Raw genomic sequence first — 25,335 nt, forward strand, 5'->3', positions numbered from 1 at the left:
AGGCATGTCATGAGTGTCAGGCGCATCAAAAAGCACCTGCCCCTGCACCACTGCACCCGTGGGAATGGCCTGAGTCACCATGGTCGAGAATTCATGTGGACTACGCTGGACCATTCCTTGGAGAAATGTTTCTCGTGATTGTGGATGCTCATTCAAAGTGGCTGGACGTGTATCCAACAAACTCTTGCACCTCCCAAGTCACTATTGAAAAACTCAGACAAAGCTTCAGTATTTTTGGAATACCAAAAATGCTTGTGTCCGATAATGGGACTTGCTTCTCAAGTGCAGAGTTTGAAGTGTTCATGAAGCAAAATGGCATTAACCATGTGAGATCCGCCCCGTTTCACCCATCATCAAATGGACTAGCGGAGAGAGCTGTTCAAACCTTTAAAGAGGGGATGAAAAAGATGAAAGATGAGACAATCCAAACAAGATTGTCAAGATTCTTATTTAGCTACAGGATCACACCTCATGCAACGACAGGCTTGTCACCTGCAGAACTCATGATGTCACGCAGACTGAGGTCAGCGCTGGATTTGGTTGTTCCGGACGTAAAAACCAAAGTGCAACAAAAACAACTGAAACAGAAAGTGAATCATGACACACACAGCAAAGAAAGAGGATTTACATCTGGAGATGATGTACTCATCAGGAACTATTCTTATGGACCAAAGTGGATTCCTGGCGTTATCCAAGACTGTTCAGGACCTCTTTCTTACACTGTTAATGTTGGTACTGGTCAAGTTGTGAAAAGGCATGTTGATCAGGTCAGAGCTAGATTACCTGATCCCGAGCTAAAGATTGAGAAGGAGAGGGTGTTGTTTCCAGACACTACATCTAATGTTACTTTACCTGAAATGAACAAACCGCTAATGTTAGAACAACCGAGTTCTAGTTCAGAGGTAGAGCCAGGGATACCCCCTGCTGCAGGTATTCAGGCAGAGAAAGTTTTGCCCACAGAGCCAGAAATGAGACATTCTCATAGAGAGAGACGTGCACCTGTGCACCTTAAAGATTTTGTTTACTAGAATGCTAATAGTTCATTTATATTGCTTAGTCTTGAGCTAAGTCATTTTCAGTTTGTATTATTATGTGTATGCTTTACTTAGAAAAAAAATGTGTTAGTTACCCCAGACAAGTTTTTGCTTAAAGGTGGGGGAGATGTGGTATATTGAATGTTATTGGGAACATTTAGTTATGTTTATGTATTTTATACGCTACACCAGTAGAGGGCGAACTCGCCTTAATGTTACGTTGTGTAGGCGGTGTTATGCGGAGAACGGCAGAATAAGAGATGCCGCATGGAGAAAAGAACCGTGCTTGTAAGATGTGCACGAGACGAATAAAGGAGAGAAGAAACTTGAGAGGTGTTGCACCTTTATTTCGGCCACGATGCAACAGTTTGGAAAAATATAGCCTAATAAGACTTTTGCACACTACTCAACTTTAAATTATGATACGGCATGCTGACTTATCTCTTTTATGTTTGCTGTTCGGCTGGAAATGTTTTATTTTATTTACATTTGTAGCTGTGAGGACAGATGTTGGATTGGGATTAGTTGCTTCAGGTGAAGCAGTTGAATGCTGGTTAAAGTGGAACTATTATGTGCATTTCAGGCTAATTTATTTTTATTTCTGAGACCAGAAGGGCTGGGATTGATCGAGTTATTGTCACAAATTGCTTTATTTACTTCAGACCGACCCTCTCCGTAGGCTGTCAGATCAGCCTGTGGGCAAAACGAGTGGATTGAGACTCTTCCGCATTAAGCCCCGCCTCCCGCCACCGCGCTACATCGGGAGTGCGCACCGCACCTGCTTTCGCTGTCATTGTAACCTCGCATAAACAGAAGGATTAGGCTAATATGAACTCAATAAAAAAAAAAAAAAAATACAATGTCAACACATAGCATACAGCCCTACATGTTGGAACCTGAATCAGAGCCTGAAAACAAAGTGGAAAACAGCAACCCACAGCAACGAATGCAGCAGGATGTCTCTCTTTGGTAAACTCACCAGCCATCGTTGGAAATAACTTTATCCCACGTTTAAAGGAGCAGAAGCTGACCTGCTGAGATTCACTCGAAGCTTACCCTCTGCCAAAGAGGCAGACATTTTAACAGCATGTTTTTATCTTAAATATGTAACAGTTTACTTTAATAAATTGTTGTGTTTAGGCTGTGCAGTACCTTTTAAGGTGTTAACTACTAAGCTGGTCTAGATTTAACTTTTTGTTGTAGTTTTTTAGGATTTGCAAGATTTAAATGAATGCAATGATAATTTGGTCGAATTAATTATATAAGAATAAATAAGTTAATAAATAAATCACTTGACAAACTGTTGGAAGATTGAATTGGAGCAATGAGAAAGGGATGAATGAAATATCCATATATTACATGAAGTCAGTGGGATGTTGCATTTGTAGCCTGGCAACAACTGAGTTGAAGATGTCATATGCAGGATTGGCAGGTAACTCAGGTGAACTTGCATAGGAAGTAACATTAATGGAGGCTCATAACTGGAAGTTCAGTGGGTTGCAAAGGTGCCTATTTTCAGAGACATGTCCAGGATTGCACCATCTGTTGTTAACAACACTGCAGTGCCTCCTCCTTTACTCTTGCTGCTTTGTCTACAGTCTCGTTCTGTCGAAGTGTGACACATGTAAAACGTAGCTCCTGCAGTTGTGTGTTTGTGAAACACATTATATTATATATTTCTGCTGTGTCCTTGTCAATGCTCCAAGCTTTTTATTTTCTTTACCCACAATCTTAGATTCTTACTATAATCAAAGAAAGAATATGTTTAAACTTTCTTCTCACTATCTTTCCTGCCCTACAACTTGGTATTTATCTGAATTTGGAGCCTCATTCTAGGAATTATTAGGAGTTTTGTTGGTAAGTAAGTAAACCTTTATTTACATAGCATCTTTCAAGACAACATTTCTAAAAGGTTTCTGAATAAAAAAAAAAAAACAAACGTGGGAAAAAAGCATGACAACAAAGATGCCAACCAGCTGCTACTACATAGAAAACGTTCCTCTGTTTGTCTACTCATCATGTCAGCAGGCTGTATAAAGTGCTAGAAGTACCGATATAAATCATTCTCATAGTGTAGCATCCAAAACAGCATAGAGAGTGTTTTAAAATAAGGTTTTTCACAGAGATGAGCTCATTAGAAAACATCATGAAGATAAAAAGAAAGATAATAAAAGCAGAGCTCTTTCAAATCCTCTCAGCTTATATTATGAACTATATTGTGGTTTCCTTTCATGGACTTTGTATGCTGACATTTATCAGTACATATTACAGTAGAAGTGTTATTAGTATGACATTGTTTACATTTGCCTGCATGTAAAAATGAAAAGTAACTTAAGAGAAAAGTATAAACTTTGACAGGAAAGAGGAGCAGTTACTGAGCACTAGGGTTCTTGTGGGACCTATAACTGCCTGACAGGGCCTCAGATTAATGAGCTCTCGTGTGTAATTAATCTTTGGTGGGCAGTTGTCTGTTTATCTGTCTCAAAGCTGACAGGAGGGATAACAGCAGAACATCAGACTGATCTCCTCCTCTTCCTGCTCTCTGCCTCCTCTTTCTTCTCCTTTTTAGATCAGAAAGTTTCTCAGGCGCTGTCACACTCACTTGGAAACTCTTTAAGAAGGATAAACACAGCAAAATTCACTGACATCACATGAATGTTCACCTTTTTTATTGGTTTCTTGTTATCATTATTTAAAAAAAATCATTTCAATTCACCAAACTGTTCCACTGTTCAGATAATCAGATTAAGTGAGGGTTCTCTTAGCTTTACTGATACAATAAAACAAAGATCAGTGGATTTGGTTTGACTATATTTACATTTTATTATGCTTTTGCTACTATATAGTGCTAGACTGTCCATTGAACTTTGTGTGAATAATGGATCCTTGAGCTTGAAGCTGACTTTCGACTTAGCTGAGGTCAAAAGTGAGTGGGTCATACTCATTAGTGCTGCTAGCTATGGAGATATAGGGTTCAGAGGCACAGCAGAAGAGAAGTATAGCCTGTATAAGGAGACTGTACAGTCAGCTTCCAGTTGACTGATACACAAACAAGCACTCTTTTCCATCAAAAATAAATGAGCTTACTCAAATTCTTTGATTAACACAGGAACCTCAGGTGTCTTCTAGATCAGCGTTGGCATATTGTGCAAAAAAGCGTGTTTTCCTACTGATCCATAAATAATGCAGGGCATGCTGGGATTTAAATACAACCTCAGTTTTTACAACAAGCTGGCTGAATGTATGCATATGAAACAGGATTTTGGCCTTGTGTCAGGTTATAGAAAGTACAGCAACATATGTTATATGTTGGGAATAAAATTCATTCATTCATTTTCTAAACCGTTTAATCCAATTCAGGGTCGCGGGGAAGCTGGAGCCTATCCCAGCTGGCTTTGGGCGACAGGCAGGGTACACCGTGGACAGCTCGCCAGTCCATCGCAGGGGAATAAAATTATTTTAGAAAAATATTTCATATACCATAGAATATACCAACAAATTGCCTTCTAGAAAATGTCAGCTGTTCAGTAGTTCAGTACTTCCTCGTCATATTGTTGGTTTGATAATATGCCAGTGTCTTTCATTTGGAGCAAGGACTGGTCAACGGGTAGGTCAGTTTAGCATCTAGATATTTTTTCGAGCCATGATGCTATAATAACTACAGGAGGTCCAGGTGTTGTCTTAAAGGAAGGTCTTCCTTTAATCCTCGTTTTGTCTTTGAATTCTGTACACCTTTTACCCTCTCGGTCAAAACTGACCTACCACTAAATATCTACAGGAAACAATCTCATTTCAAGTGTAAAATCAATTTTGCATGAAGAAACAACTTTTCGTTCACCAGAAACTGTTTGAATATCAAAATTTTCCCTTTAGTAAACAGTATTAGTAAAAGAGATACAGTTTGTGTAGATCATTAAGCCTGATCCTAAAGGTCTGGTGTCCTGCAGGTTTTAGATGCCTCCCCGTTTCAGCACTCTGGACTGATCTTAATGGGTCATTAACAGTGGTGTTCAGAATTTGGCAACAAACATGTGGAGATCCATTTGATTCGAGTCAGGTGTGTAGCAGCAGGAAAAAAATCTGAAACCTGAATGAGTGCATCTTGGAGACCAGGCTTGGTGATTCCTGCATCGATGCTCAGAAAGTTATTTTGAATTAATTTTAGTGACACTTTTTTTAATGGTGCCTGAGATGCTTTCTTTCTCCTCAATCTATGAAGCTGTGGTATCTTTTGGATTCTAATAAACTTTGGTTGTGGTGGGGGTGAAGGGAAACTTGGTGAAAGAGCCCTCTTCCCCTTGGGTGTAAGTACCAGTGAGAGCTCGGGCTTGTTCTTGCTAAATGTGCCAACCAAGGTGATCTTCTCCTTCAAGTACCGCAGCCTGAGCTCAGGACAGATGACAAAATTGCCATGTGACATTGCACAAGCACAACCTGTATCCCTTGTTGTTTTTCTCTGGGCTGCAACTGTTTGGGTTTCCTATCCTGTCAGTTGGCGTCACAGACCACTCATATGTTGAAGAAAGGCAGTTCCAGTTGCAGCACAGAGACTTTTTTAAATGAATTTATTTCGATCATGTAAAGGCAAACAGTAATCATACATTAATGAACAGACAAACAGTGATGCATAAATAAAGCAAGTATAACTGACAACTACATGGCTGACTGAATGCAGAAGAGTTACTAAACAATATCCTGATGGTTGTTTAAACTTTGATCTCTAAAAGTTGTGTATGGTCTATGGAAAGCAGTATGTTCACGTGTGTGCACATGTGTATATACATGACTATTTGTGTTTATATGTTTTCTGCCAACTGTGACTGATTCACTGATTTGAATCGCTGGGTCAAAAATGACTGATAACACTATTTGTACCCGTGTAGTGTCCAGCTCCCACTGAGAAAGAAGTTTCCCTTTTTCTAAAGTTGGGGTCACTTTAAGAAAAAAAATCAAGTGATAAAACAACATTAAAAGGATTTTCTCTGCAGTTAAAGGGCTAAAAAGCTACTACTGCTGCTCATCAATGACTTTTGTCCCTAATCTTATTTTACTTGCGAGTGTGTTAAGCTACTTTTAACCATGTGGGGTTAAAAAGTAGGTTTCCCTCTATGAAAAGAGGGAAAAAAGTATCTCAGCACTTAAATCTATCAGAGGCTCTCCAGAGTAAGATTACACACTTTTTTCTGAAGATATAAGCAAATATGCTCATGTTAAGCACCGTGGTCAAAAACAGGGTTAAAGCAAAAAAAAAAAAAAAAAAAATTCTAATACCACAGTATGTGGTGGATACAACCAGAAACACCTCATATACACACATGGAAAGTTCTATCAACAACCAACAAAAGCAGTAAATTAAATGACTTGTGGAACAAGAACATTATGGAATATAAGATGAAATAATATAAGATATAATAAAATCTAAACCTGGGCTAAATTTAATTTAATTTAAAGTTTTAAGGGAACTCCTCGTAGCCCCCCCCAATCTGTGTGTATACCGGTCAATTGACAAAACAGGTCTATCGCACTGATCACTCTTCCTGTTTCATGCCTTCGTGTATTGAAGCATGTATGTTGCTGGATACAAGGAATAATGGCTTTTTTATATGATGGTGTTGCAGATGATGCCCAAGTCCGGTCTTTGAGACAAATCCTGCAACTTTTAGATGCACCTGTCTGACACACCTCAATCAAAGAGCTAAATTCTCTCTTCTGCATGCTATTCAGTTCTGCAGAGGCCTGGAAATGAGCCATTCATTTGATTCATGTGTGTTGTACAAGGGCTTGGCCACCCCTGCTCTAGAACCTGCTGTGTATGTGCAGTGGTATAGCATGAGCAGACAGATTTGTAGTCCTTACTTTATAACACAAGAGGTCATCGTTGTCTTCACATTAAGAATTTGCAAGAGGTCAGTTTTTCTTTATTTAAAACGTATCAAATACTTTTTAAGAATTTGGGTAGAAGTTTGGGTCCATTAGTGGAAAAAAGTTTATATCATTTTAGGGCCAAGTAATCCTAATGGTTGTGTCCACCAGTTTGACAGCCACAGAGTAACTTTTTGTTTGTCTTTTTTAAGAGATTTTCTTACGTGTTACACTAAAAGTATAACTCATATTATTTCATTTTATAAAAGAAATATTTCTTTTCCATTCTCTGCTGAGTTTTTTTTTTTTACACTGTTTTCAGCTTTAGCAGAATCATATTTCAATCTGACTTCATTATGAAATGTTGCGTGATGGTGTCCAATCATTTAATGAAACTTTCATTGTACAAGCTCCTTTCATCCTTAGGATGAGATGATGGTTATTAGCTTCTGTAACTAAAAGGCAGCAGGATAGCCTGGGGAAACAGGTCAGCTCACAGCCTGTTAATCATTGAAATGCTCCTAAATCCGCTCCTTGAATAATCCTGCTCATATTTGCTAAGATCTCTTCCGTGGTGTATTAATAACATGTCAAGAACTCAGTGAAACTATTCAGACAAATCTCTCATAAAATATTACAGGTGGGTCAAACTGTCAGCCTGAATACTAATCTGAGGTCATGTTTCAATTGGTTTCGAGGTCAGGATTAGTCGTTGTAATTAATAACCGAGACATGAGATACGTGCCTCTGGGAGTCTTATTACTCAAAGCCTCACTGGGCTTTGTCCCTCTATCAGTAAAATTAACATCCTTGTCATTTCCATGTCTGGACTTTGTGACTTAACTGTGTTTTTACATACAAAACATGCACCACGTTAGATTTTCTTTACATTTTTGCTGCATTTGCATTTGTCAGTTTGTGCAGCTGCTATCTTGATGAAGTCTCTGAAAGTTTTTTTTTGTTTTTTTTTTGTTTTTTTATCCCAGAGGCAGTTACCTGGTTAAATACAGGAGAAACACAAATGAAATAAACTAAACATTTCTAAAAGTTTCCATAACTGTTTTCTGATGCAACTGCTTTGGTGATGGAGTGTATCCCACTGACTTCAACGTAAGGGGGATGGGTACCCTGGACAGGCCGCCGGTCCATTACAGGGCTAATACAGAGAGAACACAAAACAACCACTCATGTTCACACTCACACTTAAGGAGAGTTTTAAAAGACACAAATTAACCTAGCATGCATCTTTTTGTACTGTTGGCAATAACTGGAGGATCCAAAGAGAACCCACACATGCATGGGGAGAATATGCAAAATCTATGCCACAAACCCCAACTGAGGTTCGACTAAGGAACCTTCTTCTTGTGAGGGACAAGGCTAACCTTCACAGCAGCATGCAGGCAACACACAGCTAACATGATGGCTGGCTTTGAGATTTTTAACCCGAAAGCAAATCACACCAGTACCTTTTTTTAGATTCTGTTGGCTCAAATGACATTTATTGTACTGTAGGTATGCAGGAGAAGAGAGAGATGGCAGACAGACAGTAAGGAGGCCTGGGCTACATGTACAGGCTAAAGCTTCTGTGTATGAGCCGCTCAAGCAGTTCAGCTAAACTCTGATCTGGAGTCTCTGACAAATCGTGGTAAAATATTTTCCATGACATTGTGCTGAAAACTGCAGTGATACACACGCTACAGGAGAAAGACTTTCAGGACCTCAGCATTTTTCTAAGTGATGCTATTTGTTTTAGACGAGATGCTGCTCTTACAGTATCAATCCAGCAGAGGGAACTAGAGGATAAGCACGTCTGATTCTCTGTACTCGCATCAAACTAGTGAGTTTATCAGTACAATTTCATCTTGTTTCCTGCTGTCAGTTTATACATTGAGCCTTTGCATTGTTCCACAGCTGAACAGAAACCCTGAGTTTTGATCTCTCTGAATGATTGATGCTTGATTGTATGGAAACAATATCTTGCCTGTGGTGATGCATCAGCAGTTGTTGCTGCTTTGTTTGATCGTTCATTAATCAGTGTTCTAGGTCGTTCGGTTCTCGAGACACTTAAAGGAGAGTCGTGAGTGTTTTCTTTATCTGCTGTCTCAAGGGCCCTCTGATATCCTCTTCCTCAGACAGCGGTGAATAAGCTTCTGTTCACAAATTGGTCACTGATGCAGAGGGATACTGCATATACTGAAGAGCAGCAGCAGCAGCAGCAGTGACAGCAGAGATGTAATTGTGTGTGTATGTGTGTGAGAATACCCACGCGTGCTCTGCAGTGTGAGTCGTGACAGAGATTTGTAGAGTTTGGATTTTGCCTGCTTCGGATTTAATGCACAAAGACTGTGAGGGAGGGAGTGTGTTGACATGCAGATTGAGTATGAATATTTCTGCTGTTCTGATGTTCACTTATTCTGCTGGAGTATCAGTTCATGTCAGCAAACAAATAAAAAAAAACATTTCTGTGTGGTTCTGCTCCAGCAGAGCTGAGAGTTGGGAGTGGGTGCACTGAGTAGGTGATACTCTGCAGTATGGGTGTGTTTTTGTTAAGAAGAAAAGGTGGGGGTGTGGTGGGTGATGAACTTTCATCTTACACACTGCAATAAAGCTCTTAAACTTTAATGGACTGAAACAGACAACATTACATCTTAGTCTAAAGTGTGTCTGGAGAGCAAATAATCACCCCAAAATAAAACTCTCCCACCCCCATTCTGCAGTGTTGAAACTATGTATTTATAATCATTCTTATATTTTCTGTAGAAGTTGACTGTTTGCACTTGAAGTTGTTACACAAACTTTGATGTCCAATAATACAGTCTGTAATAAGACTGAAGAGTTGGCCATTGAAAAGTCGCAGTCACAAAGCCTTTACACGCCGATCATTTATTCATAATTCAACTCAATTCAATACAACTTTATTTATATAGCGTCAAATCACGGCAATGCCATCTCAAGACGCTTTACAGACAGGAAAAAAAAAAAAACCCATAATGAAAGCCAATTCATAACAGCCTATATAAGGAAATAAATTGCCAGTAATTTGAAAAATGTAATGTGACTGTTGAAATGGGTTGATGTAAGTAAAAAAAAAAAAAAAAAAAAAAAAATGTTTGTACGGTTCTCAAATGTCAGTATTTGGTTTGACATCTTCAGTAATCTGAATCTTCTTAGACGAGACTTTTTCAGGTAATGTCCACATAAAAAAAAGCTCAGCTGTGTTAAAGTTTTTGTTGTTTGTATGTTTCATTCACATCGAACCAGCATTTTAAGCCTCATTTCCACCAACACATCCAGGGTGGTCCTTGATATGGTTTGGTGAGATACAATATTATCTCTTTTGGGTTTCCACAGCCAATCGTACTCTCACCTGGTAGGGAGCATACCAAACAGATGGTAATAGATCCATTAGCTATGTAGTAGCATACTGTCATTGCAGAGTGATGCCTTCCTTTGACTTAAAACGAGGCACAGAAACAGGGAAATGGAGGACATCCAGTAGTTTGAGTTTCGTTTTTTGACATGATTTTAGACAACAACAACAAAAATAAAAACATGGGGCATTTATACATAATGCGCGTCCTGCTTTGTTCATGGTGCCTGGTCACATAGGAAGTGCTAATTCTTTTAAACATTCAAGGAATTGCATTGTGTCAAGTTCCACTGTCTTGTACCAAACAACAGAAGGCTCCCAAAAACATAGGATTAGTTTGGTTAGATATTCTGGCTTCTGTCCCAATTTTTGCCCATGGAAATAGAGCTCTTCAGCCCAGAAAAAAACATTAAAAAAATTAAATTGAGCACTTTTGAATCCAAATTCATAATAAATTAGGTGCACTACTTTATGTTAAGCTGAGTTCTTTTTGAATCAAGAATGATATAATGAAGCTACTCACTGTCAAAAAAAATTTTTTTCATTAAAGTCAGCACTTTAATTTTTTTTTCTTAACATAGGACTTATCAGGCTTTTTATATACTAACTGAAGACTTTTGTCAAGTGCAATAATCTTCTTCTGATTATTGCTGTAGTTTAAAAGTACCGCTCGTATTATTAAGCCAAGCATAAAAGCTGCAGTGCAGAGGAGTAGAGGTGCAGAGCTGCTTCCCTCCGCCTTCTTCTACAGCCTCTCAGTTGTCCCGGGACCCTGCTGACCAGCGAAGCGCATCCCCCCCAAACCAGGGTTCTAGCAAGGAGTCACAAGAAGGGCAAGCTCATTAATTATCTCTCCCTCTCTCCCTCTTGCCATCCCTCCCATCACACCCTCCCTTCATTACCAACAAGGTTAATCCCCCCTTATCTCTCAATGAACCTCATTTTTCATGACTCTGTCTACGTCACACCCTCCCTCACCCCCATCCTATCTTCTTCTTTCATTACAGCTGCTTCCCGGTTTCTTCTTCTTCTGGTTTTCTGTTAAGTTTTCCTGCATCCTGCATAGTCCATTTTAGGTCAGAAGCCTGTATTCCTCCTTTCCTTTCCTTTCTTTTCCTTTTCCTTTCCTTTCCTGTGCTTACCTTGAAGAGGCCATGGTGAGTTGAGAGAGTAGATCTATTACAGCTTATCACTAAAGGACAGGCCAACGGCGCACGCTGGTGAAATATGGCTGCTGTCACAGTCACCGCTGAACACGACCCATGCACAAGGCTTGCTCAGCTATAAGGACGAGGGGAGAGGAGACAGGGAGAGGGGGTATGGAAGCCAATATAGGACCTCCTAATTCAAATTAATGGGAAGATTTCCAGGCTTGATGCTGACCGTTTGACAGTGATTTGGCACACAATTAACCTTGTCTCCCTCTCACCTTTAAAACCTTGTCACCTTCTCGGTTTCATTTGCTGCCTTGCTCTTTCTGACTCTTTCTGTTCCCTGTCACGCTCCTTGACACACTTATTGATTATGAACCCAACAAAGATGATTATATCTTATGAGGTTACTGGCATCCTTACTCTTGTTTTCCTATTGAATTAGTTCTCAATCACCAGGATAACTTGATGTGACTTGCCTGATCTTAGGCTTTCCACATAGCACACAGAGGAAGACTAAAAATCAGTCTGATGAGTTGAACAACAGCAATTATTAAGAAACAGTTTAATCTGTTTTTTAAAGAAAATCATGGATAAACCAACATAAAAAGCAGAATCATGTGACTGCTTTTTATGTCAGCCTTAGCCTTCTGTTTGTGCTGCAGCATCTGTCAAAAGCAGGTTAGATTTCCATTCAGTGACCTGTTTAAAAGACCATCTATCCTGGAGCAGCAGCTTTTCAGCTAGATTTTACTCTCTGCTTTTATAGGCTATTTCACCTTGGGTTCCAGTTCACAGCCTCAAGTAGCCTATAGCTTTCAAACACAGGAGAACGACTGGAGTGTTAAAGTGGGAAAGGGAGGTTTCCAAAGTAGAAAGCAGGGCTGATGCGTGAAGGAACCACCCATAGAAATGATGCAGGCTTACAAATATAGTTTTAATGTGGGGTTTTTTTCAAACAATAAAACATCTTGTTTTTATAGGGCAGCATCAATGAAAAGTGCCATATAATGATATTCCATGTAGGTAAAATACAACACAACCATACATAAGTTGGAAAGTCAGAAAAGTGTGAATACTGGATGAAATTTGGTGCGCAGGATATTTTGCATGGAGATGTGCGGAAAGAGCCACCCTCGTCCCATCCTTCTTCCTTCAGTGCAGTTTGTGTCCAAATCATCAATGTCAGACATGTAGCAGGATGTGGAAAATGTAGTTGATGATGACAGTTATGAAGTGTAAAAGTGGATGTGATAACAAATGAAAACATAAGCTAGATAATAACGAAAATGCGTTAATTGTAAAATTTTATTTACTTTTTTGTGATATAATATTTTAAACCATGTATAGTAGCAATTGCACATTTTTTCTCAAGATGTTTTTTTTTTTGCTAACTAAAATACCCTTTAGCGGCTTATTATTAACATTATATATTTTTGTATTTTTGTTGTTGGTGTTGGTGTTGTGTCCAAAGCACAACAAAATTGAAGAAAAAAAAATAGAAAATCCAAAGAAGATGAAAATATAGTAACAGAAAAACACTGAAGAAGCACTAGTCATAAGCCAAAGGTCCTATACGTCCAACATACTGGGCCCTAATCTCAACATTAGACAATGATTAGACTTTTTAAAAAGGTGTCAGAACAGGTAAAAATCAGACCATGAAAATGTCTATCCATGTACACCCCAATATACAAAGTGGCCATTGTTAAGCTTATCAACACAACCTCCCATTTGCATAAAATCACAAAAAGAAAAAAAATAACAAGGAATATGGTTATTAAATCACATTTAATAAGAATTTACTAAATCTAAGGACAGTTTCTAATATTAATCAAAACCCATTGTACTCTAGAAATGCACAGAGAGGCCACATCATACATCCTGTTTCATTTCATTAAAAGGAAAAGCTTCTGAAGATACTGGATTTGTGATATTAGAATAGGTTTATTTTGACTTATTATTTGTTTTAACTTTCTGGAAGTTTTGCCAACACAAGCAAGGTCACTAGGATGACAAATGCATATCAGACAAGCAGACTTGCAGATGACAACATTGATAGAACACTCCATTCCTATGCAGGGGCTCATGAAAATGTATAGGTTTTTTGCTTTTTTGTGATACTGCATAGTTCCCACATAGATGATCCACATGTGGAAGGAACTAAAAGATTCAGTAGTTAGTGGGGCAAACGTATTGTTTAGCTAAATATTGTCTTTTCTGCCTCAGCGTTCAGCTGTTATCAGCTGTGGTAGGTTCATTCACCCACAGTCTCATAAATGAGATGAAGGCAGGGGAGTGTGCTTGCAGTGACAGTATCCCTGTGCCAGCAAAACGTTTTAGAGAGTTGATTATCCCAGGTTTTCTAAGACTCTACCTCAGCACATGTGACATGGACAAACAATGGTGGCGACAAGTATGGCACTTACATGACAACACTGTCAAAGAGTAAGAAATTGCTTATGTGACAGTGTTGGTCTGAGAGTAGTACTTGACAAACACCTCCAGTAGTAAAAGTAACAATAAAGTCATACTTTGCGGGAAAGAACATACAGACATGATAAACTTATTTGCAAAATAAATAAATTGGAATAAATTTAAGTCAAACTGAGTAATTAAAGTTATTCTCAGCAGTAATTTAGTTTATTTAGAAAATTTACTGTGAATGTGAAAAATGACTACAATTTTACATCTCTTGTTGACTCTGATCCAGAAAGTAAATTTAGCATCACTAATTCATTTTATTAAATCAGAATAGCTCATTTGATCGTATTCAAGAGTTTTGGGATACACCCACCTCTCAGTGCTTTCTGTTTTGGTTTTTAGACATACAGTACCTGCAGAAATCCTTTACCCCAAAAGTTCTGACAGTTTATGGGTTTGAGATGTTTGCAAATGGGTACTTTGTAGGAGTTTTGATCAGTTTTAAGTCATTTTAACGAAAAACTGGGATTATAAAACCTCCAAATGCATATTGTCAAAATGTCAAAAGAAAGATAGGCGTGTTCATGGACATCAAAGATGTTAATCCAAAGAAGTAAGAAGAGGAAAGGTGGTAATCTATAGGTGCTAATGCAGGGATAAACAGTTTGATGTACATGTGTTTGAAAAGCCCAAATAGCTCTCAAATAGATTATGTAAGTTTGAAATTCAAATGATCACTACAGCTCAGCTTCCTCTCCGCATTCAGCAGTCACGCAGCATGTATCCATTGTTCTAACAGCCTTTCCTCTAATGTTTAAGTGCTAGAGAGACAGCAGATAAAAAGGTATCTGTCGTGCTTTTGCAATAATTTGGACATGTTGAGCCTCAGAGTCCACTTTGCACAAATAAAACATATGCACATGCACCAGTACCCCCATGACTCACGACACAGCCATAAAAAGGGCTTAACAAGGTGGGAGGGGATAAGCGGTACCCCTGATGTTTAAGCTGTCTTTGCTTTGAAGCGCACGGGCATGTGTGTTCATTTTCTTCCTCATTCTTTTTGTAAGTGCATGCTGGTTCGCTCATCCGTCTCACAAGCATGAAGCCTAACTTCACGACTATTAATGTAACCTGATCAGCCCACTGAAAATGAAGCTAATCTGTTGCGAGGGAAATAGGGCAGGAATTAGCTCAGTCAATCCACTACTGGTTTCCATGCAGCATACGAGGTATACCACCATTTATCTTTGTGCATTTTCTAGATGCAACCTGTCTCACAATGACTACAAGTTGTGCAGACTGATGCCTGCTGATCCTTCAGATGATGATTGATGCCATCCTTGTTACAAAGCCCTGATACATATGAATTGAAATTCCTGCCTGGATATAGTTGCATTAAACTGATTAAATATGAATTTCAATTCATTTCATTCAGTTTTCAGCCAGGAATGGTCAAAACTGAAACTGAAAATGCAAACTCAAAGTATCTGGGCCGACAAAACAAGCTCTTTTGTGTGTTAAGTGTAAACTTGTTTGTTTTTATTGTAGACTATTGTTCGAGGGAACCGGCCACCCAAAGATGCATCCATTAACGGCCTGCTGGAGGAGTTTGACAACATTTCAGTAACTCGCTCCAACTCCCTGCGGAAAGAGAGCCCACCAGGCCCCCATCAGGCTGGAATCAGCTCCAAACCTTTAGGCAGTGGGCATCCCACTGCTCCAGAGGAGAATGGCTTCAACCACTACTACTCCCGCTACTCATGTGACCTGGACACTTCCAGCAGAGACTTTTCACTGGATCCCAGCAAGCCAAGCTTCTCTATAGATGGAGACTGGGCTGTTGGGAGGCACTATCGATTCACTAAGCAAAATGGCCACCATCCTATACGCAGCCCCTTCTACCCAGATGCCATGCCTCAAAAATCAGACTATGGAAAGCTCCCCCCAGACTATCACACCTACTTGGAGAGCAAAGTGCGCTCAGCTGATGAGGCGGCCTCTATGGTGGGGAGTGGAGTGGGCTCCAGTGGCTACTACCGGGCATCAGTGGGAGGTTCATCCAGCCAGGATTACCGGGACACTTCAGTTGGAACCCCGTCTCGTGCCTCGCTTCACAGTGAGCAGATCAACTACCCAGACAGCGAGTGGAGCTACGGTGGCCTGCGGGACGAATATGACAGGAGACCCAAGAGCTCTTATGTGACCCAGACTAGCCCCACGCCAGCTATTAGGCAGCGATCCCGGTCGGGATCTGGGCTGCAGGAGCAAAATGTCCCTTATGCTGCCAGCGGGGCTTTCAGGAACCCACCGCAGGCCCATCCCTACAGCTCCTACACCTACCCCCGCCTTTCGGAGAGTCTTGCAAACTCCCAGACCCTGGCCAAGGTAAGCAGCCGAAAAACACAACTTCTGTGCAATCATTTGTTTTAATCAAAAGTGTATTAATCTGCAGCAAAGACCTCAACATTGTTTGAAACCTAAGTGCTCCCCAGTTACAGGAATCATGTTTTAGGAGACCCTGCACAAGCCACCATAAGCATTTTAAAAAAATGACCATTTGACATCCAGAATACCCTCTCATCCACCTGCAGATTCACTACTTGTCCTCTTTTCACTCTGTAGCGCTTACAGATCTTTGACCATATATTTATTTATCTGTTGCCTTCCTGCCAGGATAGATGGTGTCAATTTTAATCTACTCCCCCCTGAAGGAGGCATGTGCTACCACATGAAGAATTACCCCTCTGCAGTGGCCACTGTCTCTGCACACAGATCAATTAATGCTCTTGCTGACCATTGATCGACGACTCAGATCAATGGTCGGAATGATAGAAAGACTTACAAAGACTAGACAAAGAGAGCTGCAAAGAAATGTAAACATTAAAGAAAGGACTGAGAGGAGTTGGTATTGTAGGAGCAATCTGAAAGGAAAAGGAGGTGGGAAAGAAAATACCAGTAATGATAAAATCAAAATAAACATGAATGTAGAAAAGGCCAAACAAAGAGAGGCTTAAATAGGATTAAACAATAGGACTAATCTTGTTTCTATTTATGCAGATGCCTTGCATCAGCTTTTTAGTATACATATAGAAATAAGCATTTCTGACTCCCACAGTGGAGGGAATTACTGAGGTGAGGAAGGGCCATTTGATTTTATATATAAAACAGGTTTATGCAACATAAACTGCATTCATAAAATACTGGATTTTTAATGCAAAATACAGACATCAAAGAGAGTAAAAAGAACAGATTTCTACTGTCAGATATATTAAAAGATATGTGAAACTACTTTTATTATATTTATACAAGGTTATCATCTGTATAAAGGTAATACAAGGCTCAAACTACCACCAACTACTAAGCAACCACCAACTACAACACTGCCCCCATAGGTTTGTTCAGTAGGGACAAGGGCTGATAGGTGCAGAGCTCACTACTTGATGCTCCCATTTCTCTGAACAGGATAAATCTAGACTAATCTGGCCTTACTGTCCTATTGCCTGAGACTGATGCTTATGCTCCTTGGCAAATTTTTCATTAGTGTGTTTTTAAGTGGGATTCTTAATGAGACACATTATTAACCAGGTGGAAACACACATACCATCACTATTAAACGTGAACATTTCTTGATTTTCTTTGATTTGATTTCACTATGTATTTAAATTATCTCCAGTTCTTAATTCAATTAAGTAAAATTAGTACAAAAACTAAGGACATTTGTGTTTGGTTATTTATTGATGCCTTTTTAAAAATGCCAGTTTGTGTGGTCTGGACTCATGGCAGGCCATTCTATCCTTTCTTTCCATTTCCAAATTATGAAGGTACTCTAGTCATGATGTGGGTTTTTTTGTGTGTTGTCTTTAGTTTATCTTTCCTGTTTTGCTTAGTAGATTTCATGGCTGTGTCTGAATGTCTACCCTATTCCCTAACCCCTCATCTACTACACAGGGCTACACTGTATAACACACTACATGGTGCGCTTATTTTGTTGGCAATTCAGACACGAAGCTGGCCATTTTCTCCTCATCACAGAACACGTGACGACCAACTGTCACCACAGCAACCACCACGCATTGTTCCAAATCCAATCCAAACTCGTGTGAAAAAAAAAAAGTATTTTCTAATATTGTATTTTATCCTTTCTTTGTTTCACATTTATTCAACAAACAAAGATATAAAATGAAATAGTGTTTTTTTTAACCTGCTTTGATGTTCGTGTCACTTGAGCTACTTTAAAGTGGAACTATTATGTGCATTTCAGGCTAATTTATTTTTATTTCTGAGCCCAGGAGGGCTGGGATTGATTGAGTTATTGTCACAAATCACTTTATTTACTTCAGACCGACCCTCTCCGTAGGCTGTCAGATCAGCCTGTGGGCAAAACGAGTGGATTGAGACTCTTCCGCATTAAGCCCCGTTTTCCACCCACCTGATGTATTTGTACATGCCCTTGTTAACCAGTAGAAGGCAACCAATCACTGAACCTTATCCCCTGGGACGTCACAAGGATTTCCAAGTAGAAAAAACTCTCTAAAACGACGCGTTTTTTGTCGCTATGGAAACCGAACAGAGAGAGTGCTGGAACTCAAACTCAAACATGCGTTTAGGTGATAAAAAACAGTGCTGTTCACATGTCTGATGAGGATTCAACACTGTAACACTGTAGAAAGCTCAGAAATTTCCAAATACCATAATAGCACCCCTTTAAGCTCCAGCCCGCAATGCATTGTGGTCTATATTGACTTATCTAGTGACAATCGAGACTCACTACTTTTCAAGATGCATTGTAGGTAATTTTGAGGTAATTTTTTCGGACACTCCTAGAAAATGGCGTGAGCACTATGTAGGGTACTATGTAGGGAAGAGGGTGGACGTCTGGACACAGCACTAGTCTTTTCTGTCTAGTCTTGTTTCCTGTCCGTTAGCTCACCTGGTTTCATTTCCTCATTTACTTCACCTGTTCCTTCTTAGTCCCTCAGTGTATTTATACTCCTTAGTTCTCAGTTTCCTTTGTCTGATCACTGTCATGTTACCTCCGTCCAGTTTTTTATTCAATCAGTCGCATTAAACCATTATTACTTGTATTCTTTCTGCCTCTCCGTCCTGCGTTTTTGTCCCTACATCTCCACAAACCGGGACAACTCTGTCATGATCCTGACTGGACTGATGGGATCACCACAGACTCCAATTTTTTTCCATGTCTGTGTGTCAGTCAGGGGTCAGTTATAGTTCTGTGACTGACATACACCCGGCAACACTTGAAACTCAACAGAAGAGGGAAACCAAGCAGGTGACTATTAGAACATCTTTAAAGGTGCTACTACATGTTTAACTCAATCAACACAATCACAATCTTTACAAATTCTCACTTGTTGTACTGACTTTCCAACAATGTTTAACAATAATATATTAATGTAAAACACTACTTGGTATATTTAATGGGCTGAAATAATCAACCAAACACAAATTTAGCTACTTTTTGAGCTAAGTTTAGTTCTCGCCACTTCTCCAGGTCTTCTGTTGCTTGATGCAGAAATATCAGCGGTCCATTTATCAAAGAAAAACGTCTTTTCCAAAAGAAAACATGTGTATCAGCTGATTTTAAGTACTTGTTTCTGGCTAAAACAGCAATCACTGCACTATTTGTCTATTGGGAGGTTTTCTTTTATGAGGTAATCACCTTTTTTTAAACTTTAATATTAACATCATGACATTATATTATGGATTCATACAGATGTATAAAGGTGGCTTAGAGGAGCTTCTTCTATATGACCTACATTTCTATTTCAACTTTACGGTATGATGAATGTGAAGCCCAGAAGTTTTATGACTTTTTCTGTAAATACAACTAAACTAGACCAATACGTTCATTTTAAACTGTGCCATACACATCCTGCTGATCTTGCAGAACATTTAGATTTTAAGGAGAAAAACATAATAATATTCTAAATTTCCAGTAACATAAATTAAATTGTCAGTGTCATGTTTCCTTATCTTTTAGCTTTCTTTTATATCTGAGAGCTGCTCTGTAAGTGTGTTGCGGTGGTGCAATCTTTGGATGCGCTCCAGTGAAGTAGTAGGAAAACAGATTTCTCTTCCATACAGACACTCCACTTACAACTACAAACAAAACACCCATGCCTTAGCAGTCACCTATTAACCACATGTTCCCACCACAACTTTAATACTTTTTTGAAATATTTTATGTCATTATTATTCGGGTCCGAGCTATACAAAGTATAGATCGGACCTACTGTTATCCAGATGTTTGTTAATATTGTCAGCACAAATCGCCCCTTAGCCTCAGTGAAAAGTTGTGAAACTTGGCATACACCACAAGCTCGGCAAAAATAGCTTTATTCCTTGGTCTGCATACACTTCAATTAAAAAATGTCTCTACAGCGCCCCCTAGAAACGGAAAAATAGAATTGGGCCAAAAAAGTTAACTTTGACCTCGGACTACAAAACTCGGCACACATGTGTAACACCCCGAGACGAGCAAAAAAGTCCATCAAACACCTGTTGCCATGGCAACAGCGTGTCCGACATCTTGGAATCTACCCCTTTATTCGCATTGTATGTCTCCTTACAAATACATTGGATTTTCACCAAAGTTAAGAGCATTTGTTATTGTTTGGTCTTTAACATAGTCCACAGTGTATGTGTGTGTTTGTGTGTGGAGGGGAGGGGTGGTCTTCAGCATTAGGCTCGGACCCAATGGATGCTGCTTGTGGCTTTAAATATTATTATAATGTGGAAAATTTTGTCAAATAGAAGACAGCGGGATGCAGTGGCGGGTGAAATGTTCTTTGCCAGTGCAGCGACATGAACAGAGTGGTCATTCTGTAAGTTTATATAAAGCATTGTCTTGACGTTGCTCTGCAAAGCTATGAGAGCCTCATTAAGCCCACTACACAGCGAGTACCTTTATCAGAGCTCTCCACTACTCCTTAAATCCACCAGCTGGGAGGAAAACTGGGTTTGCTGATGTAGATCCCAGGGTGCCTCCATGAAAAAAACCATTTAACCTACACGCCTCAGTAAATAGCCACTCAGAGACAAACAGCCATGGAGAATGCAAGAGTAGCAAGAAAGTGATGCAGGAGAAGGTAATTTTTCTTTCATATTGTTTATTACTGTATTGCTTTGCGAGTTATTGCACTTGAATAGGCGTGTTTATTTGTTTTGTTTGTTTTTTTTCACACAGTGCACAGCATGTGTTGGGAATGTGAAGAGTCAAGAGTAAATAGGATGACTTCCCTTATACTGGTTGAAATTACTGCCAGATCCCAAAAAGTTTGAACTTTTTTTTAGCCAATAATAATTATTACACTACTAATATCCTGGATTGTTTAGCAGTGGTTGAATAAAAATGGAGGGGAATCCAGCAGCTTAAATATCACTATTCTATTTGGTTCATGGACCTTGTAACAAATCCACCCCTCTCCACCCTCGCCTTTTCTTCTCTTTCCCCCCGTTCAGCCCACTCACGCTACTGAAGTAAATCTGTCTCTTCCCCCTGCTGTTGTTGGGAGCTGCTGGGGATGTAAACGTAGACAGCATGGAGTCTTGGCCACACATAAAGACACACACACACACACACACACACACGCACAGGCTTCCTCTCTTTCTATCTGCCTTCTTCTCACTTACTCTCCCCTTCTGTGTTTGGTGGCGATGCGAGCTCAGTGCTGCAGCTCTCGGTGACAAATTGATGTTGCGGCACTTTCCCTTTCTGCAGCCTTAGCATAAAACTGTCCGAACGATGTTCCACCACGGAATTCAATTTCACAGTTGAGTTAGGTTGTTGATTACCCTGCCAAACTCAGATTAATGTGCGTTTAACCAACATAGATCAGGAGACCCTTGGCTGACAGCCAGCTAGCAGTGCCGGCCAGCAGCAAGTGTGGGGGTACGGGACTGGGGCTTCCTGCAAACCCCCTCCCACACACACCTGCCTCCAAGTGATTGATTAAAAGAGTCCAAACCATGTAATTATACACCATCCCAACACATCAGGACTCCTCCTCCTACACCGTCTGTACACATTTGTGAGTGTATATGTGTGTCGGTGTGAAGACGAATAGCGATAGACGCTCATAAAGAAATGGGAAAAGGGGGAGGAGGAAGTCTTTTTACTGTACTGAGATTGATCATTGTCTGTAGCAAAGGTGATTTAGTCCCAGCAGGATGATTGAAGTTTTATCTTCCCTTGTTGTCTAGACTGCCTATAATGGCCCTTTTACAAAGCAGCCCAAGTTCCACTTTTACGAAAAGACACAAAATGTTGCTGAGTGTAAAGTTGGTGAGTGAAACAGTCACTGCAGCTGTCGTCACTAGAACCATCCTGAATCATGTCACGTAAGATGAGTCCTCTCACACCTCAGATTTTAATAGGTTTCTCTGATCTAAACTCTCTTTCAGAGTCAAAACTTAAAGAGGGACCACATGTTTCTTAAGGGGAAGGTGTGTCCCAGATCTGAATGTTCCCTGGGCTCTTGGTTGATGAATGGAGCTATGAGGAGGGTGGTAAAGATAAAGTATAGTTCCTGTCCTGTGGGCTAAATGTCCTCTGTTAAGTCTATCCAAGGCTGGTGCACTGGGAGGAATAATGTAAGGCCATCCATGTAGCTTCCCATGTTCATCCCAATAACATCCTTCACTAGTCTTCATGTAGAGGATGTAAAGTTGGGTCTGTTTATGTGCTGATTGAAGATTCCTACCAAGGCTGTTTGTATGGAGAGATCTAACATAACAACTAACTTCCTACATAAGTTCATTACTGCTCATCATTAGAAAAATAAGCCCATATGTAAACTAGGAAAACTATTTTAGGATAGTATCAACTGATTAACGCATTGCTGAATGTGTCTGATATAGTTGTATTTGGTTTACATTATGAGCTAAAAGAGGAATCGAACGTGTGAATGTTTTGACTCTGTAACTGTATAACTCGGGCAAAGTGATACTTCCAAAGTGATACTTTGTGATGTGAGAGAGGCAGTTCAGTCTGATGCATGGATTTAACTAGCTTTTTCTTCTCCTTTAGAGTATGAATTTATTCATCATAGTAGTCAAATGAATGGAGAAACTTCTGCTTTCTTTAGATGCTGAATTCATCACTGCTGAACTATAAGTTTTTCCTGATGGAGATTATTGTGGTTACCCGCTTCATGGAGGCTTTAGTAGGTTACAGTCAGGAACATTGTTAATAAAATCCATACTGAGCATGACGTGCCGAAACAGTTATGAAGAACCGGGTTGATATGCAAAACTGATCATGACATTGATATCAGTAACTTATTGATCCCCAGCTCTAGCATTGGGTTTAAAGGAAGTTCAAATGTCTGGTGAATGTGGAAAGTCAGCATTTATATGATATTTCTGGTAGAGCTGTGTAGCGTAAACGTTATCTCTGGTTCCTTTCTTGGTAAACCTTTCACGGATGATGGAGGGGGAATTTCCATGACTGTCAAGACAGATTTTCAAGACTTAGAAATATAAGTTAGAATAATGAAAAGCACATCTGGTGCCTCTAGAGGACTCCCAATATGCTTAAATGCAATTATAGTCACTTTATAGCGAAGCTGGCTGAATGTTGAATAAACGGATGGACAGATGAATTTTCCAACAGTTTTCACAGATTAATAAGGTCTACATCAGATATAACAATATTTTTTATCATGATATTGGCATGTCAGCGTGAATTAGAGTGATATTTAACTAATTCAGCTATCACTTCAGTTGAACTGTTCCTTTTATTTGATATTATGAGGTTTTACAGCCTTTTTAAAGATCAAAATTGTTTTCTCTCTCTCTCTCTCTCTCTCTCTTAGGGTGACTATGATCGTCCATCTCGGGATGAAAATCCCCAGGTTGCAGGTGGTGGCACCTGTCCCAGAGGGCCTCTCAAGCTACATCAGAGCCATGCCAAACCGCCTGGCTACCCCCCAATACACCTACCATACCCTCCCATCTTTCACCATTACAAACCTTCACCCTACCATCATCCTCCGTCTCAGCCCAGCCCACCATACACCCCTCAGGTACTGTTTATCTGCTATCCCGGCGTTATCATACAGTTTAGAATGAGGATGTGTTTTTTCTGTGTTCTCTCACTTCATATGTGTCTCACAAACTATTTAAGATCTGAGCTTTAAAGAGCTCAACTCACCCCCACATGAAAAACGGGGTAAATTTTTTAAAAATGTATAAATTGTAGGAAATTTTATCTTTGCTTTTGCATTTCATTCTGTATCCCTATGTAACTGTATTTCATTCAGGGGGCTTACTCACAGCCTTCGTCACCCTATATCCCCCCGGGGGCTTATCCGCCTCCTTCATGGGGGTCGAGCTCTGACACTCAACCCTCCAGAGTCTCCCATGAGCAGTTCAGAGCTGCACTCCAGCTGGTGGTCAACCCAGGTGGGAAGCATCGGACAACCACATAAGCGGTACGGTGATGCTCTTGCTTTTCATCAAAATGAAGAAACGTCTGCGTTTTCCCCTCAGGCGACCCTCGGGAATACCTGGACAACTTTATCAAAATTGGCGAGGGCTCCACGGGCATTGTGTGCATCGCCAGCGAGAAGCACAGCGGCAAGCAGGTGGCAGTGAAGAAGATGGACCTGAGGAAGCAGCAGAGGAGAGAGCTGCTTTTCAATGAGGTGAGAAAAGAACTGCAGTACGATGATCTCAAGTATCGTCACACCTAAACCACAACATTATAGCTTGAGCTCTTACCACATTAATCAAGTTGTTTTGTCCTTTTGTGTTTTTCATGTGAGATTCAGTGGATTCATTTGGCAGATGTAAATTAGTAGCTAACATTTGTCACAGATTGTTGACAGCTTAAACAAGCAGCAGCAGAGTTGGCTTTGGTTTAAATAGCGTCATTAAACATGTCACTTTATGCAGAGTTCATAAAAATGCCTCCCAATTAATGAAAAAAACATGAGTTCAGTTTGCCTTGACATATATCCATGGCAAATAAACCACTAACACATTTCGGCATCTGTAATTGCCTTTATTTACTAAATTTAACAAGTGTTCACTCCAAAGCCTGAAGGCAAGAAATGTATTTATTTCTGTGTAGGCACTCAGTGTGTCGGCTATGGAAAAATGAGCTGCATGTTACTGAAAATATCATATTTGCAAACCGAGACCTTGTAAAGCACAAAAAGTGTAAATTGAGTAAAGGGTGGTGCTTGGGGTGTACTTGTGCATTCATTATTTTGTGTGTTCAGGACGGATAAACAGAAGGTGCATGCTTTTATGTCTGCACATGTGTGCAGTGAGCACAGATGTGAAGCAGTGGGTGTTCAGTAGGGAGCTAATTTGCTTCATGTAATCCTATTAATTCCTGAATGTAATCCTTTTATAGTTAAGCCCCTAGAACATGTTCACCTAAGACAAAGGAAATTGAAATGATTCAAAAATAAATTGAATTACACAAATAAATTTGATCAATTACTGAACTAGTTTTATTTCA

The 25,335-nt window shown here is 39.8% G+C and overlaps 1 protein-coding gene across 1 annotated transcript in view; it reads left to right on the forward strand.

Annotated features, from left to right (window-relative positions):
* pak5 (p21 protein (Cdc42/Rac)-activated kinase 5) overlaps window positions 1-25,335 on the forward strand; it is a 46,153-nt gene that overhangs the window by 12,437 nt on the left and 8,381 nt on the right. The window contains exons 3-6 of the mRNA XM_079255781.1: window positions 15,393-16,229; window positions 23,681-23,890; window positions 24,128-24,269; window positions 24,357-24,511. Of these exons, the coding sequence (XP_079111907.1) occupies window positions 15,393-16,229; window positions 23,681-23,890; window positions 24,128-24,269; window positions 24,357-24,511 (1,344 nt within the window). The remainder of the gene's footprint in view (window positions 1-15,392; window positions 16,230-23,680; window positions 23,891-24,127; window positions 24,270-24,356; window positions 24,512-25,335) is intronic.

The sequence above is a fragment of the Telmatherina bonti genome (assembly GCF_933228915.1).
Source record: "Telmatherina bonti genome assembly, chromosome: 16".
Lineage (NCBI taxonomy): Eukaryota > Metazoa > Chordata > Actinopteri > Atheriniformes > Telmatherinidae > Telmatherina > Telmatherina bonti.